Source organism: Cavia porcellus, unplaced genomic scaffold (genome assembly GCF_034190915.1).
Source record: "Cavia porcellus strain 051 isolate PalLab524CR breed Dunkin Hartley unplaced genomic scaffold, mCavPor4.1 scaffold_25, whole genome shotgun sequence".
Lineage (NCBI taxonomy): Eukaryota > Metazoa > Chordata > Mammalia > Rodentia > Caviidae > Cavia > Cavia porcellus.
Genome location: NW_026947508.1, coordinates 14,256,827 through 14,277,269, shown reverse-complemented (window position 1 = coordinate 14,277,269; position 20,443 = coordinate 14,256,827). Strand labels below are relative to the sequence as shown.

The following is a 20,443-nucleotide window of genomic DNA, read 5'->3' as shown; positions in this document are numbered from 1 at the left end:
CCAGATCTCCTAGATGCCCGTCTCTGGATTAGCAATTGCATTTTACAAGGTGGAGAGGAGGCTCGAAGGGAGTTTGTGACCATATCCCAAAAGTCATGTAAGCGCTCTCTGGAGAGCTGGCTTAGACAGGAAAGTCCTGATTCATTAGGCCCCACCCCATTTGGCCCTTCTGTCAGGCAATTCAAAGTCTCCAGGCCCCCGAGTTACTGATTAACCTTTGGTTTCGAGTAAAGAAATAATAATAAGTGAAGGGACAGACATAAGCCAAGAAAGGAGCTGGAGAGCCCCAGGAGAGAGTGGTGCCTGACAGCTGTTAACAGAAGGCATTTGGGGAACGTGAAAAAGAGGCTTGAAGAGTCTGGCACAGGATTGGAATCTACCCAAGTCCTGGTGGCACTGGCTGACCCTCTCTGTCCATGTCCAAGCTCTGAGCAGCTCTGTCTCATTGGCTCTGCGCCCAGGATGTCCTACACTGAGACCCCACAGAAGCCCCAGCCCATCGCAGTAGGAGCCACCACCATCGCTTTGAGGCCCGCTGGTCATCACAGAGGCTCCACAGGGGTGGATTTGGAGTGCCTGGTATGCCGGGAGCCCTACAACTATGCCCGGTCACCCAAGCTGCTAAGCTGCCAGCACAGCTTCTGTGCTGTCTGTCTGAAGCTCCTGCTGTTTGTGCAGGAAGACACCTGGTCCATCACCTGCCCGCTGTGCCGTAAGGTCACCGTGGTTCCCGGGGGCCTCATCTGCAGCCTGCGTGACCAGGAGGCAGTGATGGGACAGCTGGCTGGGCTGTGCCTGGAGGTGCAGCTCTGTCCCCAGGGGCTGGAGGGTTCTGCCACTTCGACAGTGGGGCATCCAAGTTTGGCTGGAGAAGATGAGCAGGATGCAGTGACTGCCAACCAGGTGGCAGCTCGGCGCCTGGCCGTGCACCTGCTCCTGCTGGTCCTGCTCATCATCCTCATCTTGCCCTTCGTCTACCCGGGTGTCATTCGGTGGGTGCTGGCTCTTGTCATCACGCTGGCCTTGCTGATATCCACCTTGTTCTGCTGTTACTCTCACAACCAAGACAGCTGCTGGCTCTGCCCCAGGACTCACTTCTGCAGAGAACAGAAACACAGTCAGATCACTTCCATCGCCTGAGAACCCTCAGACCCTGCGGCTCAGCCGCTCAGCCGCCTCTGGGCTTCTGGGGTCCCTGACTTTCACAGACCACAGGGTAAGGAGCAGTGAACTCAGCATGACTCCTTTGAGACTTCATGCCAGCTGAATTTGCATGCCAAAGCCAGAATGGCCGCTTTGGGTCAAAAACTCTGTGCTTGGGCAGTGGGCTGGCACCTACCCTTGCTATGGCACAGCCAAATGTGAACGGTGTGGGGAGGAGGCACAGGTGACTTCAGTGCAACAATGGGGGGTTTTCCATTCCTCTTGTGATGTCCTTGTTTTTTTCTGTATACAACTTGAAAGTATTGTAATATTGACCTTGCAGAATATATAGAACTGACTTCTGTTTTGCATTCGCTATGGCTGATCTCATCTTGATTTGGCTTAGGTGGGTGCGTCGTGCTGGGGGTAGTTGGTGTACATTTTAGCTGTTATGAGTTTTCTCTCCTGGGAAGCAACTTCCATGCTTTGTCTGACATGGTTCAGGCTGCCCATTCCAACCTCACCACAGGCCCTATTGTTGGGGTATCCCACTGGATCAATCCCAGGGTGGGCAGGAGAGGGGTTGTGTGAGGAATGGTACTTTGATGCTATAGAGGAGCCTATATTTAGCAGGCAGAGTTGAGGGGTAAAGGAAAGGAAGGTGGATCTGGGAATTGCTCCCAGCATCTAGACTGGGATTCCCACTCTGCACTATGAGGAATCTCAGGGTACAGGACTGAGTCCCACACCCCAGCGTAATGAGTCCATGCCCATCTGATGCCACAGTGCCACAGCACAGAGCCAAAACTTTTATGGATGGTGCTGTCTTTGTTACTACATCCCATACCCCATTTGAACTTTTGCCATAAAGATAAGAGGCCTTGTAAATGCAACGGTCCTCACCAATAATCCCATCTTTCCGACTTACCCTGACAGTTGCAGTCACTGGAAAGGCTCTGGTGTCTTCTCTTGGGGGCCATTCCCGCTTTCTTGGATAAGAAAGGCATCTGCTGGAGGGGATGAGCTTCCACGGAGGGCAGCTCAGTCAGGGCTCAGTCAGGGCTAGGTGTGGGAGCACAGGGGAGCAGACGGTGGGAGATGACCTATTATTTCCTTCCAAAGGCCTCATAATTAAGAACAGTTTGAAACCTCAGCAGGGTTCACCATGCACTGCCCATCCCTTGCACTGACTTCCCTGTCCATCCCCTTTTCTCCTGGTAGGTATAAGCCACATCCTGGGCACAGTGCATGATGATGGTGCCTTTGCCAGAAGGGATGAGAGAATACTGCCCATGAAGCAGGAACTGAACCCAGCTCTCTCTGAGCTGCATTTTCCCCAAGAAGCCAGCCAGATTGCATTATTCCTAAAAACCCCTAGAGCTGGGGGCACCAGCAACCCCAGGATAACAGACATCGGCTGTGCCCTCTGTGGATTCACACAAAGAGAAATCTAAATATACCCTTGAAAATTGGTGTTCCTTAAGTCTGATTGCCTTTTTTTTTTCTTTTTTTCTTATAAGGTACTTGCCAAGCAACTCTGGGTGCTGGGGGCTGGGAGTAGGTGTGCATGGATGTATGCTAGTGGTCCAGGCCACTTGGGCCTGAAGGACACCCTGTCCCCATGGATGAGCAAACAAAGAGGACTGTTAGCATCTCCTGAGCTCGCCTGGGGCATGCACCACTTGGGATGACTGCCAGTCAGGTAGAAAAAGAACATTTCCTCCCCACCCACTCCTCCAGGCCCATTCTAGCTAGTTCCTGAAACCTTCAGGCTTCAGATTCTAATGACATCATTTCTACCATAATAGTGGGTGTATGTTAATCCAATCCTTAAGGGTGCCTAGCTTAGCCCCAACTGATTTACATGGCTTATCTAATCAAATCTTCTTAATGAGCTTATTATAAAATAGAGAAGCCATGATGGCTCACACCTATAATCCCAGCACTCGGAAGGCTGAGGCAAGAGGATCATTGCGAGTTTGAGACCAGCCTGGGCTACAAAGTGAGCTCAAGGCCAGCCTGAACTGCATAGAGAGACCCCGTCTCAAAAAGTATATATAAAATAAAATAAGAGACCATTATTGTCTCTCTCTTCTGGCAGAAGTGACTGAAATTCTGAGAGGTGAACTCACTCGCCTAAGCCTGGAGGACCTGGTGATGCCAGAGCTCCCTTGAGAATTAACCCAGGCCTCTTCCTGTCCCACCATGTGGCCTCTTTTGGGGCAGCTCCAGAACAATCAAGAAGCTGGACAACATTTGCAATGCCTCTGGTGGATGCCACAGGGAACAAGAAACAAATTTCAAGAGTCTCCAGATTCCAGTGGTCAGAGACTCAGAGAGGTCAGGGAATTTTAGAACTCATACTCAAGAACAGAGAATGATAAAAGGCAGGACGGTTCTCCTGCAAACTGTCACCACCCAGTGCCACCTTCCCTGCAGGGAACCAAGCTAGCAGAAATACTGATATCCCATGTTTGAGACCCCACCTGCCCCATCTGCATGCTTTAACAGGTTCCCTTACCACCCTGAACCTCAGCTTGTGAAGGCCAGAAAGGCCCCTAGAGAGATGAGTCCTCTGGTATCATTCCTGGTACTTGGTATCCTCCACCCAATACACTCTATGTTTCCTTCTGCAAAGGTGTCCTGACACTGATGGCCCCACCCCCTTCAAAGCCCAGCTGGTGCCCCTCTGGCCTTTGGCAGCATGGGGATAGAGAATGGCAGAGGTTGATGCCACTAGGCTATAATAGAAGTGGGCAGAAGAAACAGTTAGCACTCATAAGGCCCAGGGTTCGAGGCCAAGCTCTGACTTGGGGATAGAAGGAAGTCACCGAACTCCTGTGAGCCTCAGTCTGCGTCTGTAAGGTGGGGAAGGGAGTACCCATCTCCCAGGGCCTCCCTGGGATTAGGATTAATGCCATCATTGACTGAGGAGAATGGATTGCGGGGGGGGGGGGGCTGTTTAGTGTGACAGCCAAAAAGGCCCAGCCTCAGTGGCAGGGTAGAGAAGCCAACCCAGGGTGAGGAGAGAGTCTTATCCAAAGCAGAGAAACTGGGTACAGATTCTGCTTCAGTCCTTAGGATGGAGAAGAATTGGGAGTGTCGGGGACAAATTCCACCCCCTTCAGATCAATCCTCTGCTAAGTAGTCTTAGAGGCTGGAATCTATCTGGCTGGAATTCCAGCCTCACCTCTTACAAGTCACCTCATCTGTGCGTCTCAGGTTTTTCTCCATGAAACAGAGGTTCCAGCCAGGTGTAGCGGTGCAGGCTTTTAAACCCAGCACTCTGAAAGGTGCTCAGCCCCAGCAGGTGGCACCTTAATCTCAGACTTCTCACTAGGACTGAGCATGAACATGCATTTCCACTGGTGTGGCCCCAGTCCTGGGACACCAGCACGGTACTCCCTGTGCTCATTAAGACGGACTACTTCAAGTTCAGCTAAATGACTCGCCCATAATCCTACGGCAAATGCTTAGCAACATCAGGCTTAATATCAAGTCTGACTGATTTCCCAGTCTGACTCTCACTTTCTTCTCCCATTCTGCGTATATTTTCCCCCTAAATGTTCAACATCTTGTAGACGGAGTTAGAATCAGAACCTTTGTTTCTCAAATTATTCTTAGTTTTCCTTTATGGGTGCTCCGGGGACAGGGACATGTGGAAACAAAGCCAGGGTGGCCAGTCCAGAGCCATTTGCATGGCAAAGGTAGGCATCCAGACATGTAAGAGGTACTGAATCCTACACCATAGCAGCAGCAGGATCAGTGGGGAAAAGCAAGTAAGCTGGAAAGTAAACAAAATATTTGGGGCAGAGGAAATGGTCACGGGGAGCAGGGCCTGACACTCAGGGGTTTGTGTGGCAGTTAGGTTGTTGGCTCTCAACTCGATTAGCTTGAAACATACCCAGGAGACCACTAGTAAAGCACATCTGGGAGGGTCACGTGAGCCTGGTCTTGGAGACTCTAGCTGGTTGGTGGCCTCTTCTTCTCCAGGGCTCTTCCCTGTTCTCTCTGCTTGCTGATTTCCAGGAGGTAAATAATTTTCCCCTTCTGTGCCCTTTGGCCATGATGTTTCTGCCTCCAAACCAACCAACCATGGACTGAAACCTCTGAACCCGTGAGCTATATAAACTTTTCTTCCTTTAAGCTGCCAATTGTTTTGGTCACAGTGACGAAAGCTAACTAATACAGGGAGTCTGCTAGGCATGTGGCAGAGTGAGGTAGGTGAGCCCAGAGTTTCCTGGTTGCCCAGAAGCTCAAACATTACAACAGGAGATCTCTGCTGGCAGACTCTGAGGGGTAGTCAAGATGAGCCATTAAACAGATATGTCTACGAGAGTAGGTAGGGGTCCAGGGAAGAAAATGCCAAGGAACTTGGGCTGTTGCTGTGCTATGGATGCCAGGGTAATCCCCTATCTTTCTCTGCGAGATTCTGGTCTCCATTAGCATCATCCCTGTGTGGTAAGAATGCAGGATAAGGTCATATCATACTGACATGATATTCACTTTTTTATTCAATAATAAATATTTGTTGAACACCAACCATAAACCAGATATTGGGTTAAGTCCCAGAGATATAAAGGTCAGAAAAACATAAGGGCTGGGTCCCCAGTGAGCTCACAATGCAGGGGACAAGACTTAATTTTGTTTGTGTAGTAATATGTCTAATAGTCTGGCTCCGGGGTCATGCTTTAAAGGACTCTGATAGAATTCTGGCGTGGCTGAAAAGATAAGAAGTATGAAATATAAATGACCTTTATTCTAAGAATGTGGGGAGAGACCCCCTGACCCTCCGGAGTCTGGCATTGTCTCCGGGGGCTGGCATTCTCTCCAGCAGACACGTGGTATGGGGGCACACATGTAGCTTAGGTTTGGGGTGGTGCTAAGGGGCATTAGTGGTGCACAGGTAGCCCACTGGTATTCATTTCACGCCACGGGTAAATTCCTAGGGGCTGGGAAGATGGAGCCCCCTGGTTCCACCTCCCAGCCTCCTCCCAGCTACAGTGTCCGCCCTAGGGCAAGATTCTTTCATTCCCGTCTTTTGATTGTTAGGAAAAAGGGCGAAGATTTTTTTTATTACTTCCTGCTGGAAGGGGGCGCTGTAATGGGGTTTAGGAGAGTAGACGGGATGACAGTTGATGCCCATGTAGAAGCTGGTGCCAGGTGTTTTAGCCAGGACAACTTTATCACTGGTGAATGCCCATATGTTAGACTGGAAAAACAAAGAGACAAGGTATTAGGAGGAGGCATGGCACTATCATATTTAAGGACCCAGGTGAGGTAGGAGGAAAGGTGCCTTTGATTTGGATATGTCATTTTATCAGGACCACGTTGAGGTAGAATCATTGCCATGGTAAGGTAGAATTCTGAAAAATAAGTGTGGGGTTAGGAGGAGTGATTATTCCCCTATCTGAAAGGTAAAAGTTAAGAGGGTAGGTAGGTAAGGCTTGTGTCTGGTATGCATGATGTGGGAGTCTTTAGGAAATACTGTTGAGAATCCTGCTGTAAAAAGGATAAGAAATTAGGAACTAAATTGGATAACAAAATATGATAGCCTGAGAGTTGTGGCTGTGAGGCCTTGATAAGGTGAAGATGGGTGGGCAAAAGGATGGTTAGATCTAGGGCTGGAAGGGCACAACTTAGCCTGAGTGATGTGAAACCAGGATGGCAATCTAGCAACTTTGACTGCTGTTGAGGTTGCCAAGAAGACCAGGTATGGACCGCTTTAACTTGGTTGTAGTCCTTGTGATGATTTGCTGTAACAGAACTTCAGTGAGTATAAGAGCAGTCTCTCTGGTTGTGGAAAAGGCTTTTATTTATCCTGAAAAAGTATAAACAAAGGCAAGAAGATAAAATTTATCTGTCACTCTTGACCAGAGTTGTGTCTGAGAAATTGGTGAATAAGAAAGGAAGGGGGTGGTATGTGTCCCTGAGGAGAGGTTTATTAGTGATAACAGGTATAAGCTGTTGAGGCTTCAGAATGTCTAGGTCAGTCTGCATAAACACAAGGGAATAAAAACATTTTTAAGATTTAGGACATAAAGTGAGTAGTGGAGGGAAGATTTGGTACCACTGGGTGGATTGGGAAGAAGCAGTCTGGAACCTGCATGAAATAGGTCCTGTTTGTAAATGGCATAGGTTGACCATCAATACCCCCTATAGAGACTGAGGACTTAATATAGTGGCCTGAAAACTCAGGAAGAACCCTATATATGGCCTCTATGTCCACAAGTATAGAGAATGTCTTACCTGAGACTTTTAGTGGGACTTGGGACTCTGAGGATGACCTTAATGGGGGCTGTGGGACCTGAGCCCCGTCAGTCTTCAGCAGCAAGTTTAACCAGATCTGTCAGCGATGAATCTGGCAGTGTTGGCATTTCCTGTGAGGGCTAGAAGTTAGGATGGCTTACCCACTCTCTGGTGGCTAGGACAGTCTAGTAGCCCTGGGGTAAGGTCTCAAAGGAATTCCAGGATGGGGCACTCTCTTGCCCAATGTCCTTGTGCTGCATTTGAGGCATGGTCCATGGGGGAGGCCCAGGCAGCTCCACCTTGTGCCGGTTTCCAAGTGTCACTGCTATCTCTGTTGTTGACAACACCAAAAGCCATATTAAGAAGGTCTCGGTGGGGTTTGAGGGCCAAGTTTAGCCTTTTGTTTTGGGGTCTGGTTTACAGTAGAAAGTATCTGTAGAATTTAATTAAGTATGCAGGACTCAAATACAATCAACAGGGTATTTATAATTTTAGTAATGGCTTCCCATAAGGAGGAAAAGGTTTAGGGAATTTTAGGAATTGACATGTCATTTATGTCATATATAAGTATTTCTTTATGTTGTTAAAATATCTAATGCCATCTGATTTTTGGAGGATGGACTGTTTTATTAATTTTTCCCTTTCTATTTAGGAGAGAGATCAGCTACGGTGTCATTTAATATCAGTTGACTATAGTTAATTATGGCTCGGTGGAGGGCAGAGCCAGGGCAGGCAGACAGGCTGGGAAAGGTTTAAGTCTGGCTTCTGCCACAGTGTTGGTCTTGTTGTTTTGCATCAGACTCTATGCTGGCCCACCTTCGGTAATGCCTACAGCAATAGAGCCTAAGAGGCCAGGAGGATACCCCACTTAAGCCTGAATTCTGGGTGCCAGTACCTCCAAGTTTCTGGTCGAACAGCACCCAGCCTATCTCTAGCCTGCAAGAGTAAGGTATTTCCCCATCTCCCAAAGTGCAGGTGATTCCAGGAGCAGTCAAAAGGCAGCTGTCTGTGGGAGGCTGCAGTGTGTGGGCTGGAGGGCCCACAGGCCTGGAGTTACAACTTGGCAAGGTATGGAATGGAGCTGATAATAGAAAGAGAAGAAAGATGGGCAGGGATCCAGGACCATGTTCTGGTTCAGAACTCCAAGGAAGTGGAGCTTCTAAACTCAAGGCTGGTCTTCCTGGGGGCCTTGAAGGTGTAATCTGTTGGGGAGGAGGTTTGTACTCTGTGAGTCTGTGAATGTTAAGGCTGGACTGCTCCAGCCCATTAGGTTCTGAGCCAATCTCTTCTATCAGATATTGCTTTCCCAGACTCCTTTGCAGCCAGGGATGATCATGTGATCTAGACATGTAATCTCAGCAAGGGGGCTTCTGAGAAATACTTTTCCCTGACCGTGGGAGTGCAGCCAAGAGCAAATGAGAGAGGCCTATTTCCTCTCTTCTTTCTGGCTTTCAAGTACAACTGTAATCCCATGGAAAAATTACTGGAATTCCAGCAAATTAATTGCAATCTACCACTACCCTGGTGAGAATAAAGCCAGTAAGACATATTTATAGCTACGGGAAGCCAATAGGGTCATAAGTCCAGCTTAGACAGAAGTTCACTGGAACAAAGACCTCGGCCCAGGCCCAACCCAGATTTTATTAATTCGTGAACAAGGGAATGGCTTGAGGATGAGTGACCGTGAGAATGGTGGGAAATACATGAGTACTGTAAGCTGGGCTAGGGAGGAGACCTGAAAGCACCTCTGCAATACGCAGAGATAAGGTTATGGTGATAATTGCCTTTTATTCAAGGAGAGTCATCCAGGTGGTCCTCTACAAGTAACCATAAATCACACTTCTGTGTAAGGGATAAGGTAGGGAGCTACAAAATATTACCTAACACATGAAAATGACAGCAGAAAAATATGCACCCCAATAGCTTTGACTCCAAAGCTTCATTCACTGCATGGCTCTGCCAATGCCAATGAATGATTCAATTAACCCATCATAGTTCAGTTCTATGGCCAATGATGTCTTGGACATACAAACAAGTGATTGTCCAGCAATGCAACAGCCATAGTCACTGCATACCTTCCACGTCCCCTCTATCCTGGCCCTCATCCATGGAAGGGTCTAGCCCCTCCCAATAGAAACACTGCTCCTGTTTCCATGTGTGATTGGAAAAGAAGTGACCATAAATAGCCTTTGGGGCTGTTCACCTCAAATTCAGCACAATGACAGCAGGAGTGCACTTTATGGGAAAGGATATGGGGCTGCCTTCAGTTGATGGTACCAAAAATTCATTTCCATTCAGCAAATATCCAGGCCAAGCCAGCCCCCAGGATGGACATGAATAGGACATAGCAAAGACACTTCTCCCTTTGATGATCCATTATCTGCAACCCATATCAATATCTTTGCCTCTGCATTGCTATTTCAGCCTGTGGGAGAGCAGAACAGCAGGATCAGTGAGGCCTGAGTTCAAATCCTGGCTGTGCCATCTCGTAGCTCAGTAAGTCTGCCCAAATTATGTAACCTCTCTGCATCTTAATTCCCTTCTTTGAGGACTGGGGCTAATGACAACACATCCAACCCAGAACTGAGTGACATAAAGTATGTATCCAAAGCACAGAAAGCCAGACCAATGCCCCTTTAACAGGATTCATAGACACTTTTGTAATAATCCAGCAATGCCATTGTTCCAAACCTGTTTGATCATCAGAATTGCCAGGGACCTTATTAAAAATATAAATTCCTAGACCCCTACAGCCCTGAGAAATTCCAAATTGGATAGGTCTGGTGGGGCAAGACCCAGTTGCCTATCCTTACATACCGTTGCTAGCTCATACTGGTATCTAACAAATATAGGCCCTTTCCCTGGTCTGGATTATCATGACAGCTTCCTAAGCAGCTGTCTCTATCTGCTCTTGTCCCTCTGTCCTTTCTGTGTCAGCAACTGGCATCTTTTTAAAAGGTAGGATCACATCAGTGCACTGTCTAAAACCCTTTACAATCATCCATATCCCTTAATTGAGTGAGACAAGGCAAAACCCCTGGTGTGCCTGTGATCAATACCTACATCTGGCCTGATTCCAAACCAAGGGAATCAGAGTTTCTGAGAATATTTCCAAGGCCTAAGTATCGATGCCAGATAAAACCCAGGGCTCCCATTTATATTTTTTCCCATTTATATTTAAAAGTCAGGAACAGTGAATGTCCTGTGAAATAGTGGAGTATTTTCACGCTAGATATATTATTCAGGTATAACCGAAACTCAAATACATTGATTTGTTAAATTTGGCATCTCTAAGCCCCAGTCTCAGCATTTTTAGAAAGCTCACTGTTGTAGTTTACATTTTGAAAATCCCCCCAAGGCTCCACTTATTGAAGTCTTGGGTCCCAGCCTGCAGTACTACTGAGAGGTGGTAGAAGCTTTAAGCCGGGGCTGGCAGAAAGAAGTTAGGCCATTGGGGGTGTGCCCTGGTTTGCATCCCTGGTCCCTCTTCTGTCTTCCTCTTTGCTTCCTGGCTGTCATGAGGTGAACAAGCCTTCTCGGACATGTCCCACCATAATACACTGTGCCCCTATGGACCCAAGCAAAAGGGACAAACAACTACAGACTGAAACCATGAGCTGAGACAGACCTTTCGTCCTTAGAAGTTGATAGCCTCAGGTATTTCGTCACAGTGACAGAAAGCTGATTGAAACACTCACAATGGCACAGCCTCTGATTGTGTCTCCTCTATTCTGTTTTGCACGCTCCCACCTCAGCATCTTTGGAGTTGCTAGGTCCACTTGGGATGCTCCATCCCCATAAACCATTGTCTTCTCCTCACCCCAAGGTCACCAGCAGGTGTCACTTGACCCCTTTAATCTACTATCACTTTCCTTGCTTGCTTTTCCTTTACAGCTGTGACCACTGTGGAAAAAACTACTATCTGTTTATCGTCCATCTGCCCTCTCCCTGTCTCCTAAACCAGAATATTAATTCCAGAATATTATTGGAAAAACATAATTCCTAAACCAGAATATTATTGGAAAAACAACCTCGGTCCTTTCCCCTGCCCCTATTTCCAATGTCCAACACTCCACCAGCTACTCAATAAATCTAGATGGGAGGAGTCAGTAACTCCCCTTCCAACATAACCCCCTAAATATTCTTTTGCAAGAGAGTTGGTAAGAAGAAATCTTATTAGAAATATCTTTCATGATTTTGTGTGCCCTTGGTGCCTTTTGAAGTACTTTACTCATGAGTATATGCTCCAATCATCTGCATGACCACTCTTAATGTTGGAGGGCATCATATCCTGATTTTACAAATAGGGAAACTGAATCTCTCAGTGTCAAAACCAAACTTTAAAAAAAGAAAACCTCAAAGGCATGCACCATGAAGCTTAAATATGTCTTCTCCACTTTCTCCATCTGTGTTCTTTATTTGGGGATCGATCCTATGTGTGGCAGGGGTCACCAAAGTGAGGGGCAGTGGGTGAGCCATGGCTGTCACTGAATCTAATGTCCAGAGGTGCATGGGTCCAACACAAGGTTTCCATCAAATGAGGCACAGAGCAAAGCCACCGTGCAGAGAAGCGTGTCATCACAAGGTGCCGTTCTGCCTACACCGGGCCACCAGGCACTGAGCAAAGGAGGGCTGGCTGGAACTTTCCACCGTCACCCACTGCAGTAAGGCTTCTCTTCCATCTTAACAGCCACAGGCTCAGCTATGACACTCCTGCCCCAGAAGCCTGTAAAAGAGAAACTGACCCACTGGGACTTCCTAAGAACCTTCTAGCTGCTTCTCTCTGTCCCAATTGACCACTGGGGAGATGAGGCAGTAGACACCTGGAGCGTCCACGCCATGTGTGCAGCTGGTACAGGCTCCCAGGGGGAATACTGACCTCTGATGCCACCCACTCACAGCTTTTTCTCCCACAGAACCAGGCCACCATCACTAGCAGGAGCAACAGCCTTTGAGGCCGTGAAGATTCATATTCCAGCATTGGGTCTCATTATGTGTACCCTGCTGGGCTCTGTGTCTTCTCCTGTACAATGGGTGTAAGGAAAGCTCCCAGGGTTGCCAGGGCAACAAGGTCTCTCAAGGGCCCTCAGGGAATAGGCCCAGGCCTGGGCACACAGCAGGGAGGGAGGTAGTGGAAACCCCCACACCTGGAGTTTTAAATTCAAGTGGAGCAGGCAGACTGTAAACTGGCAAGCAAAAACTGAACAAAATAATTTCATAGTGTGATACATACCGCGATTAAAATATAGCAGGATGGTATGCCTGGTGTGTGAGCCCACAGCCCTCAAACAGGGTCTGACACTTTATTTTCTTTATTTTTAATTTTTTTTTAAAGACAGCATATCGCTGTGTAGTCCAGGATGGCCTTGAACTCACTATGTAGCCCAGACTGATCTACAACTCCCGGTGGTCTTCCTGCCTCAGCCTCCAGGGTGCTCAGATGACAAAGTATGCACTGTCACACCCGGTTCACTTTCACTTTATGCAGCACATTTTAAAAATTTTCCACCCAAGTCTCTTCGGGGTCCCCCCCTCTCGGTCCAATCGAGCCTGGCTGCGCAACTTCTGCAGAGTCCAGCTTTAAAGGCCTTCCCGGCACCCTGCTACCCGGCTTCCCCACGGGCCAGGAGCCCGCAGGAGGCTTGGCCCAGCGGACCGGCCCGTCACTTCCTGCAGCCAGCACCCCTGCGGGTGGCGCGGGGCCGCCGGGCTGGGACAGGCGGTTGGCGAGTGCACCCGGAAGGCCCGGGCGCACGGGGCGGGATCGCGGCTGCTGGCGGGACGGCCGGGCCGGGAAGGGACTGGACGGGCCGGGGAGCTGGGCGCGGCCAGGGCGGGCCGGGGCGGGCCGGCGGGAGGAGCCCGACCACCTCCGCCGCCACCGCCGTCGCCAACGCCTGCAGGTAAGCGCGCGCCCGCCCGCCCCGCGCCCCGACCCTTTGCCCCGCGCCCTCGTGGACACCGATCCACTCGCTGCGGCCGCGCGCACCGGGGCGCTCACTGCCCGGCGCCCAGCTACCTGGCGTGGCCACTTTGCTTTCTGAGCCGGAAGTGCCCTAAGAAATCACGCGGAGCGGCACCTGGGGAAACTGAGGCCAGGCAGAGCAGTCGGTGTCTCTTGCCTTCCAGCCCCGGGCCTAGCCTGCTCTTTGATAAATGGGGGTGCAGGCCTGGGCCGCGGGGAGAAGGACCTTTCCCAAGGTCACACAGGATTACTGGACTTCCTCCAGCTCCTCGAGCTGCCTCCCTGGGCGCACTGCTGGGCGAGGACTCCAGGGACCACAACCTCCCATCTGCCTTCCCGGCCCCTGCATCCCCCAGGTACAGGAGGGGGCTCTAAACTCAGCCCTAAGGGATTTGGGGAGCCTGGGAAAATCCCAGTCACCTCCTCAGTGCAGGGGGCGTGGCTTGTCGCTGGAGGAGTACGGATCTGTGCTGCTGAATTTGGATGGATTTTTACAGCTGGGTAAAGTGAGGCAGGAATTCCCCAAGGCTACGTGGGTGGGATTAAGAAGTGGGTAAGAACAGAGGTCACTTCACATCAAAGCCTGAAGCACACAGCTGACCTTTCAGTGTCCTTTCCTCTACTCTTACCTAGGGTCACACAGCAAGTTAGCAGACCTGAGCTAGAGCCCGTCTTGACCTAAACTAGAGAGTACTGCCCACCTCAACTTAGCAAGGATTGCCCTGGTTCTCTTTTTCCTAATTTCTTGATCATTGCACTGCAGAAATTAAATGACCCTTTAAGCTTCAGGAGCATCCATCTATTCATTCATGAAGTATTTATTGACCACCTACTGTGTGCCTGGGTGTGCATTGCTTAGGCACTGAGGATGCAGCAGTGAACAGGAGTCCTGTCCTCAGGTGTAGACACTAGAGAGTGGGAGAATCTTGGGGTCATCCCAGCCACAGCAATATCTAGAGGCCAGGAGATCGGACATCTCTCTGGGGGTGATGTTAAAATAGCGTCAAGCCCTCTGAGTGATTGCTTTTGTGGGCCTCTTGCAAGGTGCTTCTGCCAGCCTGGGTTTTCCCACTTCCCAAAGATTGGGGAGCAAAGAGTGGTCCAGAGGGAACCATATACTAACCTCAGTGCCTAGAGACCCGGCTGGCAATGGCCACTTCTTGGCTGTGTGTAACATTGGTATCTCCCTTTATTTCTCGGGGCCTCATTTCTTTGTTGTACAACAGGGTTTGTGGTACCTCATCGTGCTGATGAGTTTGTCATTGCAGAGCGTGACCTGTATCAGAGGCCTTACCGCCCCAGGTGGAAGCTGGGCTATCATTCTTTTCTCTTACAACCCCCACTTTGGTGGCCAAAGATGCCAGAGCCTCGAGCAAGCTAAAAACACGTTCTGCCCGCGGAGCTATGCCTCCAAGCCAGGGAAGGGTGGGTGTGTTTCTTTAGAGGCTCTGGTGACTTGATAACCTGTTTCTGCTCCCAGTAAAGAAACGTTAGAGGCAGAGATGGGGGTGGCAGAGTTTCAAAGAAAGGAGGCTGAGGCTCCTTTCTGTCCCCAGAAACACAACACACACCTCACGGTGAGCATTTCAGCTTTTACAACCCTGCAGCCTCATGCAATGTCGTTTCCCTGCAGCTTGGTGACTTCCTAACCGGCTGGTCTTCTAGACCTCTGGATTGCCTCAGTCTCCTCATTGGTAAAGTTCCTGGCCCTGAGGTTCTCATTTGTAAAGTACCTGTCTGCCAGGTTGTGGTGCAATTCAAAGGCACTGGTGCCACCAAGGGTACCTAGCAGTGTCTGGCACTCTGGGAGCATTTTGATCCTCCTAAGCCTAGGACAGCTGGGGTGGTTGGGTGGGCACAGCTCAGCCTGTGGTCCCCAGGAGGAGGAAGTTCTGCAGAATTTCTCATAAACCTGAAAGCATCTCTCCTTACATGGGTTCCGTGGACCAGCCACCAGGACTGACAAATATGGGGCCCGAGCAGGATCATTTGGTTTATCCTTGAGGCCTCTCCTATGCTCTGAGTGTTTTGTAAATACTGCTTGTAATTATAAACTGGGCTGCAAGTGAGGAGTGAGGGGAGAGGCTTTGCTTCCTTGAATGTGTTACAGGGAAGGAAAGGACAGGGAGAATCCAACCCACTTTTCACTTAGCTGCCCCCACTTGGCAGCTGGGCCTATGTGGTTGTACCACCGTCTGCCTAAATCTTTAATGTGGACCACAAGACACTGCCCCCACACCTGGCCTGGGCGTCCAGCCCATTTCAGGACACTTTGTCAATGGTTTTCTGTGCCCAGGAACGCTGCTTGGCTTCCCTGCGTCCTCTCCTCGTCCTCTCCTCTTCCCCTGTTGCATGCTGGGTACCTCCTCATTCCTCCGCCTGCCCAAACCAGATTTGCATTCCTAACACCAGGGGCCACGAGGCCATGGTCTCCAGGTTAGAGGTTAATCTCCTGAATGGGATTTGTTTGTTTGTTTGCTTTTGGTGCCTGGGATCTGATCCCAGGGCCTCCCTAGGCTAAGCAAGTGCTCTACCAGTGAGCTACAACCCAGCCTCCTTGTGGGGATTAGTATCTACTTGTACCCTGAACACTGGCTTATGACTTTCTGGACCAGGTCTGGGTTTGCTTTGTAGATGCTTGGTAGTAAAATCTACCTGAAGGAAACACCTCTTAAATAAATTGAGGCCTCGTTTATATACAACTCTACTGTCCTTCAAAAATATATACTGGAGTCCTTTCTGAGTTGTGGACATAGGTATTCATTCATTCATTCATTCATTCATCATTACTCATCTTGTCTGCTAGAAACTCTCCTGGTTGCCTCAGGGACCAGGATTCAACAGCTGCTGCCCTCAGGGAGCTGTCTGCAGTGAGGGAAACACGTTACCAGGCAACGCTGGGACCAGTTTGATCAAGTCGATGCATTCACTGAGTGGGGTGGGAGGGCAGAGGGCTGAGATGGCTGTTCAGACCTGAGTGCATAGCCAGAGCTCTGATGGAGAAACCCTGCGCCCACCCTCACTCTGATCTTCTTACAGGTATGTAAGTCACCAACTGTTATACCAGGAAGGGAGGAGGCCCAGTGGGCACCTGTGGGGCATCAGAGGCTGCAGGTCATGTGTTAGCTCAACAAACCCAAGAAAGCAGGTCACCCTGTTAGTGAAATGGAGAGGAACTTTGGGTGAGGCACACTGGACTTGGTTAGCAAATAGTGCTTTTTTTTCTGGTATCGGGAATCAAACTCAAGACCTTGTTCTTGCCAAGTAAGCACTTATGCCACTGAGCTAGATTCCTGACACAAATCATGCTTTTGAAAGTGGATACTAGGACCAGGGATTTAGCTCAGCAGCACAGCGCCTGCCTGGCACAAGCAAAGTTATGAGTTCAATCCAAAACAAAGAAAAGAAAGGGGCTAGCTTTTGCCATGGGAACCCAGGCCAGGAGGACAGCATGAGCTGAGACCCTGGCAGGGATCCCTCTGGGCCCTGGAAGCAGTGGGTTTTGCTTCAGCAAACTGGGAGGGGAGGACAGTAAAGTGGAAAAGGTTGGCTGAGCCCATGGGGCAGCTGGCCAACAAGAGGGGTGTGAGCCTGTGGGCAGATGGCATTAGTCCAGGTTAGTGGTTTTTGAATGCTGTTTGAACTCTTTTGGGCTACCTTGACCAAGAGAAGTGAAGTGGCTTCAGAGTTAAGGTGACTGGCTCAGACAAAGACCTGAGTTCGAGTTTAAGTACTATGTTGTCTGTCTAGTGACCCAGACTTCTTGGGACCTTCCTGCCCCCACCTGTAAAATGGGGATAGTAGCAGCTTCTTGGGATTGTTGGGGAGCAAGGAGAGAGTGCATGGACAGAGGCTACACATGGCAAATGATTTTGGAAAAGTTTTTTTTAACTGTCTTAAAATACGTGTCAATGTACCTTCTTCATTTTCTGTGCATGTTGTTTCTAATGTTAGTATATTCACATCATGGTGCAACAGATCTCCAGAACATTTGGACTTACACATCTGAAACCCACTGAACAAGAGCTCCCTCTTCTTCCTTCCCCCGGGTTCCCCTTCTTCCTTCTGACCAGGAGATTGTAACTACTCTGGATGCTTCCTCTGGGTGCAGTGATGAGGTCTTTATCTTTTGCTACTAGTCCGTGTCACAGCGTCGTCAGGGGTCAGTCCATCACCGGTCACACCATCCTTCCCTCTGCGAGGTCCATCAGTGTTCTGTGTGTCTGTTTGGTCTTCTGTTTATCCGTTCTTCTGTCCACAGTCATCTGTCTGGGTTGCCTCCGGCTCCTGGCTATGGTAAACACTGCTGTGGACATGGGTACAGGTGTCTGTATGATAGCCCGCTTTCAGTTCCAGAAGTGCTATTCCTGGATCATCTCCTGGCATAATTTGAAGATGGAGTGAGAGGGTTCCCACTGTGTCTCCTCTTACCCATCAAGGTCAGAGAAACCCCAGGACCCCAAAGAATGATTTCAAAACTAATGCGTGACTTATACCTGTACTCTCAGCTACTTGGGTGACTGTAAATTTGAGCCCAGCCTGAGCAACTTAATGAGACCTTGTCTCAAAATGGAAAAGAAAAAGAGTTGGGGATGTAGCTTAGTGGTAGAGCACCCCAGTACTGAAAGAAAATTAGTAGGTCACATGAAACATTACAGGGTTCTTCGCTTGCCGCTTACCTCCTAGGCAGATTGGCCTCTAGGATTCTTTTCCGGTTATCTCACGTGAAGCTACTGTTCATTCAGGAAATGTTCATAACTGTGTCCTGTGCTGACAGGTGAGCAGTGACAATAAGCAGTATGCATGAAACGGTAAATGGTTTGGTGTGTCACCATGTTGGGAGCTGGGGACAAAGCTGAGCTGCAGGGAAGAGGGGTCAAGAGACTGGACCTTCAGTGAGGTGTGCGATTTAAGCAAAGATGGGAGGAGGTGTGGGTTTGGTCACATGGTGGGGGTGGCATTCAGCAGAGGGAGCAGCCTGTGAAAAGGCGCTGGTCTTACAGTGCTGAGTGAGGTCAGGAACAGCAAGAATAGCGTGGCTGGAACAGAATGAGTGAGATGGAGAGGGGAAGAGAGGGGTAGAGAGGTCAGGAGGCCCATCGCCTTCCTTATGGTCACGGCTGGGTGAGAGGTGAGTTCTAGGAGGGTTTAGAACAGAGATGGGAACACTCTGACTGCCCCAGATGGCACTATCTTGACACAGTACAATGAATGGCAAAGAGAGAAGGAAGCAAGGGACTGGTGAGGATGCCCTTTGCTGGACCCTGGTGAGAGGCCAGTGGCTTGAACTAAGGCGCCAGAGGGAAGGAAGGGAGAAACAGCAGTAAATGGGGACGCACATCCCACGGCCTGATGGCAGCCAACTGTCACACCGCCCGTCCTGCCTTCCTTCCATCTGAAGCGAGGTGGGATGGCAACTTTCCTTCTGGGCCAACACCTCCTTTTCCTTCTGGTGTGATTGTCAAATGTGATTGTCAAAACCCTCTGAGCTCTTCTGGGCTGCCGCTGTTGTCATGGCGACCTCCTGAGATGCCTCTGGCTTCCAGATAGAGGTGTAGGATGAAGGGGGGTGTCTCCTAAGTGTTTGGGGAAGGGGAAGGAGGCAGGGGACATGGTAAACCAGAAGCATCTCAAAATTATCCATGCGTGTGTGCATGTGTACGTGCATGCGTGTTTACCTTTCAACTGTGATCTTTAGTTTCCAGCCCTTGGACGGCGCTGTAGCTCTGTGTTGGAAAGCATTTCTTTAGCTAAATGCTGTCCCATCTTGGCTCAGAGCAATTAGTCCTCCGCGTTCCCAAGGGACTGTAGCCATTTCTCTATTAATTATTCAATTGCACTGCAGAATTGTATAAAAACTCAGCCGTGGCCAGAAAGAGGCAAGAAAGAGAACCGCCCCCTCCTTCCCAGAAACACATTCCCATCAGATTTGACCTTGACCTCCACTGACTGCTGCAAAGGAGCCGACAGGGCACAGCTGGAAAAACAAAAGAAATTCTTTTCTTGCATGTGATCGTCTAAAGGCCTGGCTCATGCAGTTTTTAGGACAACTTAAAAGATGTTCAGGAGTGATATTGACCATACTTGATTTCCTCATCTTCTTTGCTGGTGTTGCAATTTTTTACCACCAAAACATAAACCCCACCCTGGGGTGTGGTGGTACACAGGCCTGTAATCCCAGCACTCCAGCACACGGAGGCTGAGGCAGGAGGATTGCCTTGAGTTCACAAGACCAGCATGGGTTACAAAGTGAGCTCGAGGCCTGCACCAAATAGTGAGATCCAATGGCAAGATGTGTCTCAGAAAGGAGAGAAAGAGGAGGAGAAGGAAGAAGAGAAACCCCACTCCACTGCTTGTAGTGTCAATCAACGAATCTTCCCTGAACACTCACCGAGGGACCCCCATAATTAACATTAGTGACTTGGTCAGCATTTTCTTTGGTGACAGTGTAGCCGATCAGACAAAAGTCGTAATCGTGGGGGCAACAGCGAGGTCCCGTTCCATAATAACCCTGTGCCTCCCCAGTGTGGGCTGTGTGGTCCAGCCATAAGCGTGGTTGCTCATACTGTGTGCCCTGTTTCTCTGGCAGCCGCTGCTCTTCTGGGTCAAATGTGGGGCTTTCTTGGAATTCCTTGGCCAAGATGAGACCCTCGGGAACTGCTGAACCAACCCTGGGCACATGAGATGACCCCAGGGCACAGAGGAGCTACTAGCTGACCAGCAGAGTCTTTTCCTTGTCATAAGCACCCAGCATTCTCTCTCAGAATCGCTGTGGCTTCTCGGACACACTTGAGAACTTCAGCTTAACTTTGGGCTACATCCTGACCATGAATCACGTCAAGGGGTAGAGGACCCTTGGGAACAGCGGACACAGCTCAGGTGGCATGTTCCCCACCCCACAGCTGCCGCCTTAGCAGGCAGGGGGCGCCCCTCAGCTCAGGCAAGGGGGCCGTCCTCCTCGGAGTTCACACAGTTGACTGAGTCCCCCATCAGGATGGCTGAGAACCGCCTCTGTCACACCAACCCCTGTCATTTCATTATTAGCAAGGCCAGGTGAATGGGCTTTAACCCTGACCTCAGCCGCCC

General features: G+C 49.6%; 2 protein-coding genes across 6 annotated transcripts in view; both read left to right on the top strand.

The window, feature by feature from the left end:
- The first annotated feature begins 243 nt into the window (after nucleotides 1–243).
- Rnf186 (ring finger protein 186) lies at nucleotides 244–1,521 on the top strand. The gene has a single exon (XM_003471362.4). It carries the CDS (start codon nucleotides 463–465, stop codon nucleotides 1,138–1,140), a length of 678 nt encoding a protein of 225 aa, XP_003471410.2. The 5' UTR covers nucleotides 244–462; the 3' UTR covers nucleotides 1,141–1,521.
- An 11,617-nt stretch (nucleotides 1,522–13,138) lies between these two features.
- Nucleotides 13,139–20,443, top strand: part of Tmco4 (transmembrane and coiled-coil domains 4) — a 79,149-nt gene continuing 71,844 nt past the window's right edge. For 4 of the 5 annotated variants that reach the window (XM_003471363.5, XM_013154020.3, XM_023565729.2 and 1 more), the window contains exon 1: nucleotides 13,139–13,295. The gene's annotated coding sequence lies outside the window, so the exon portion shown is untranslated. Of the gene's footprint in view, nucleotides 13,296–13,616; nucleotides 13,714–20,443 lie in introns of those variants that run through there. The other variant, XM_013154021.3, reaches the window with a different exon arrangement.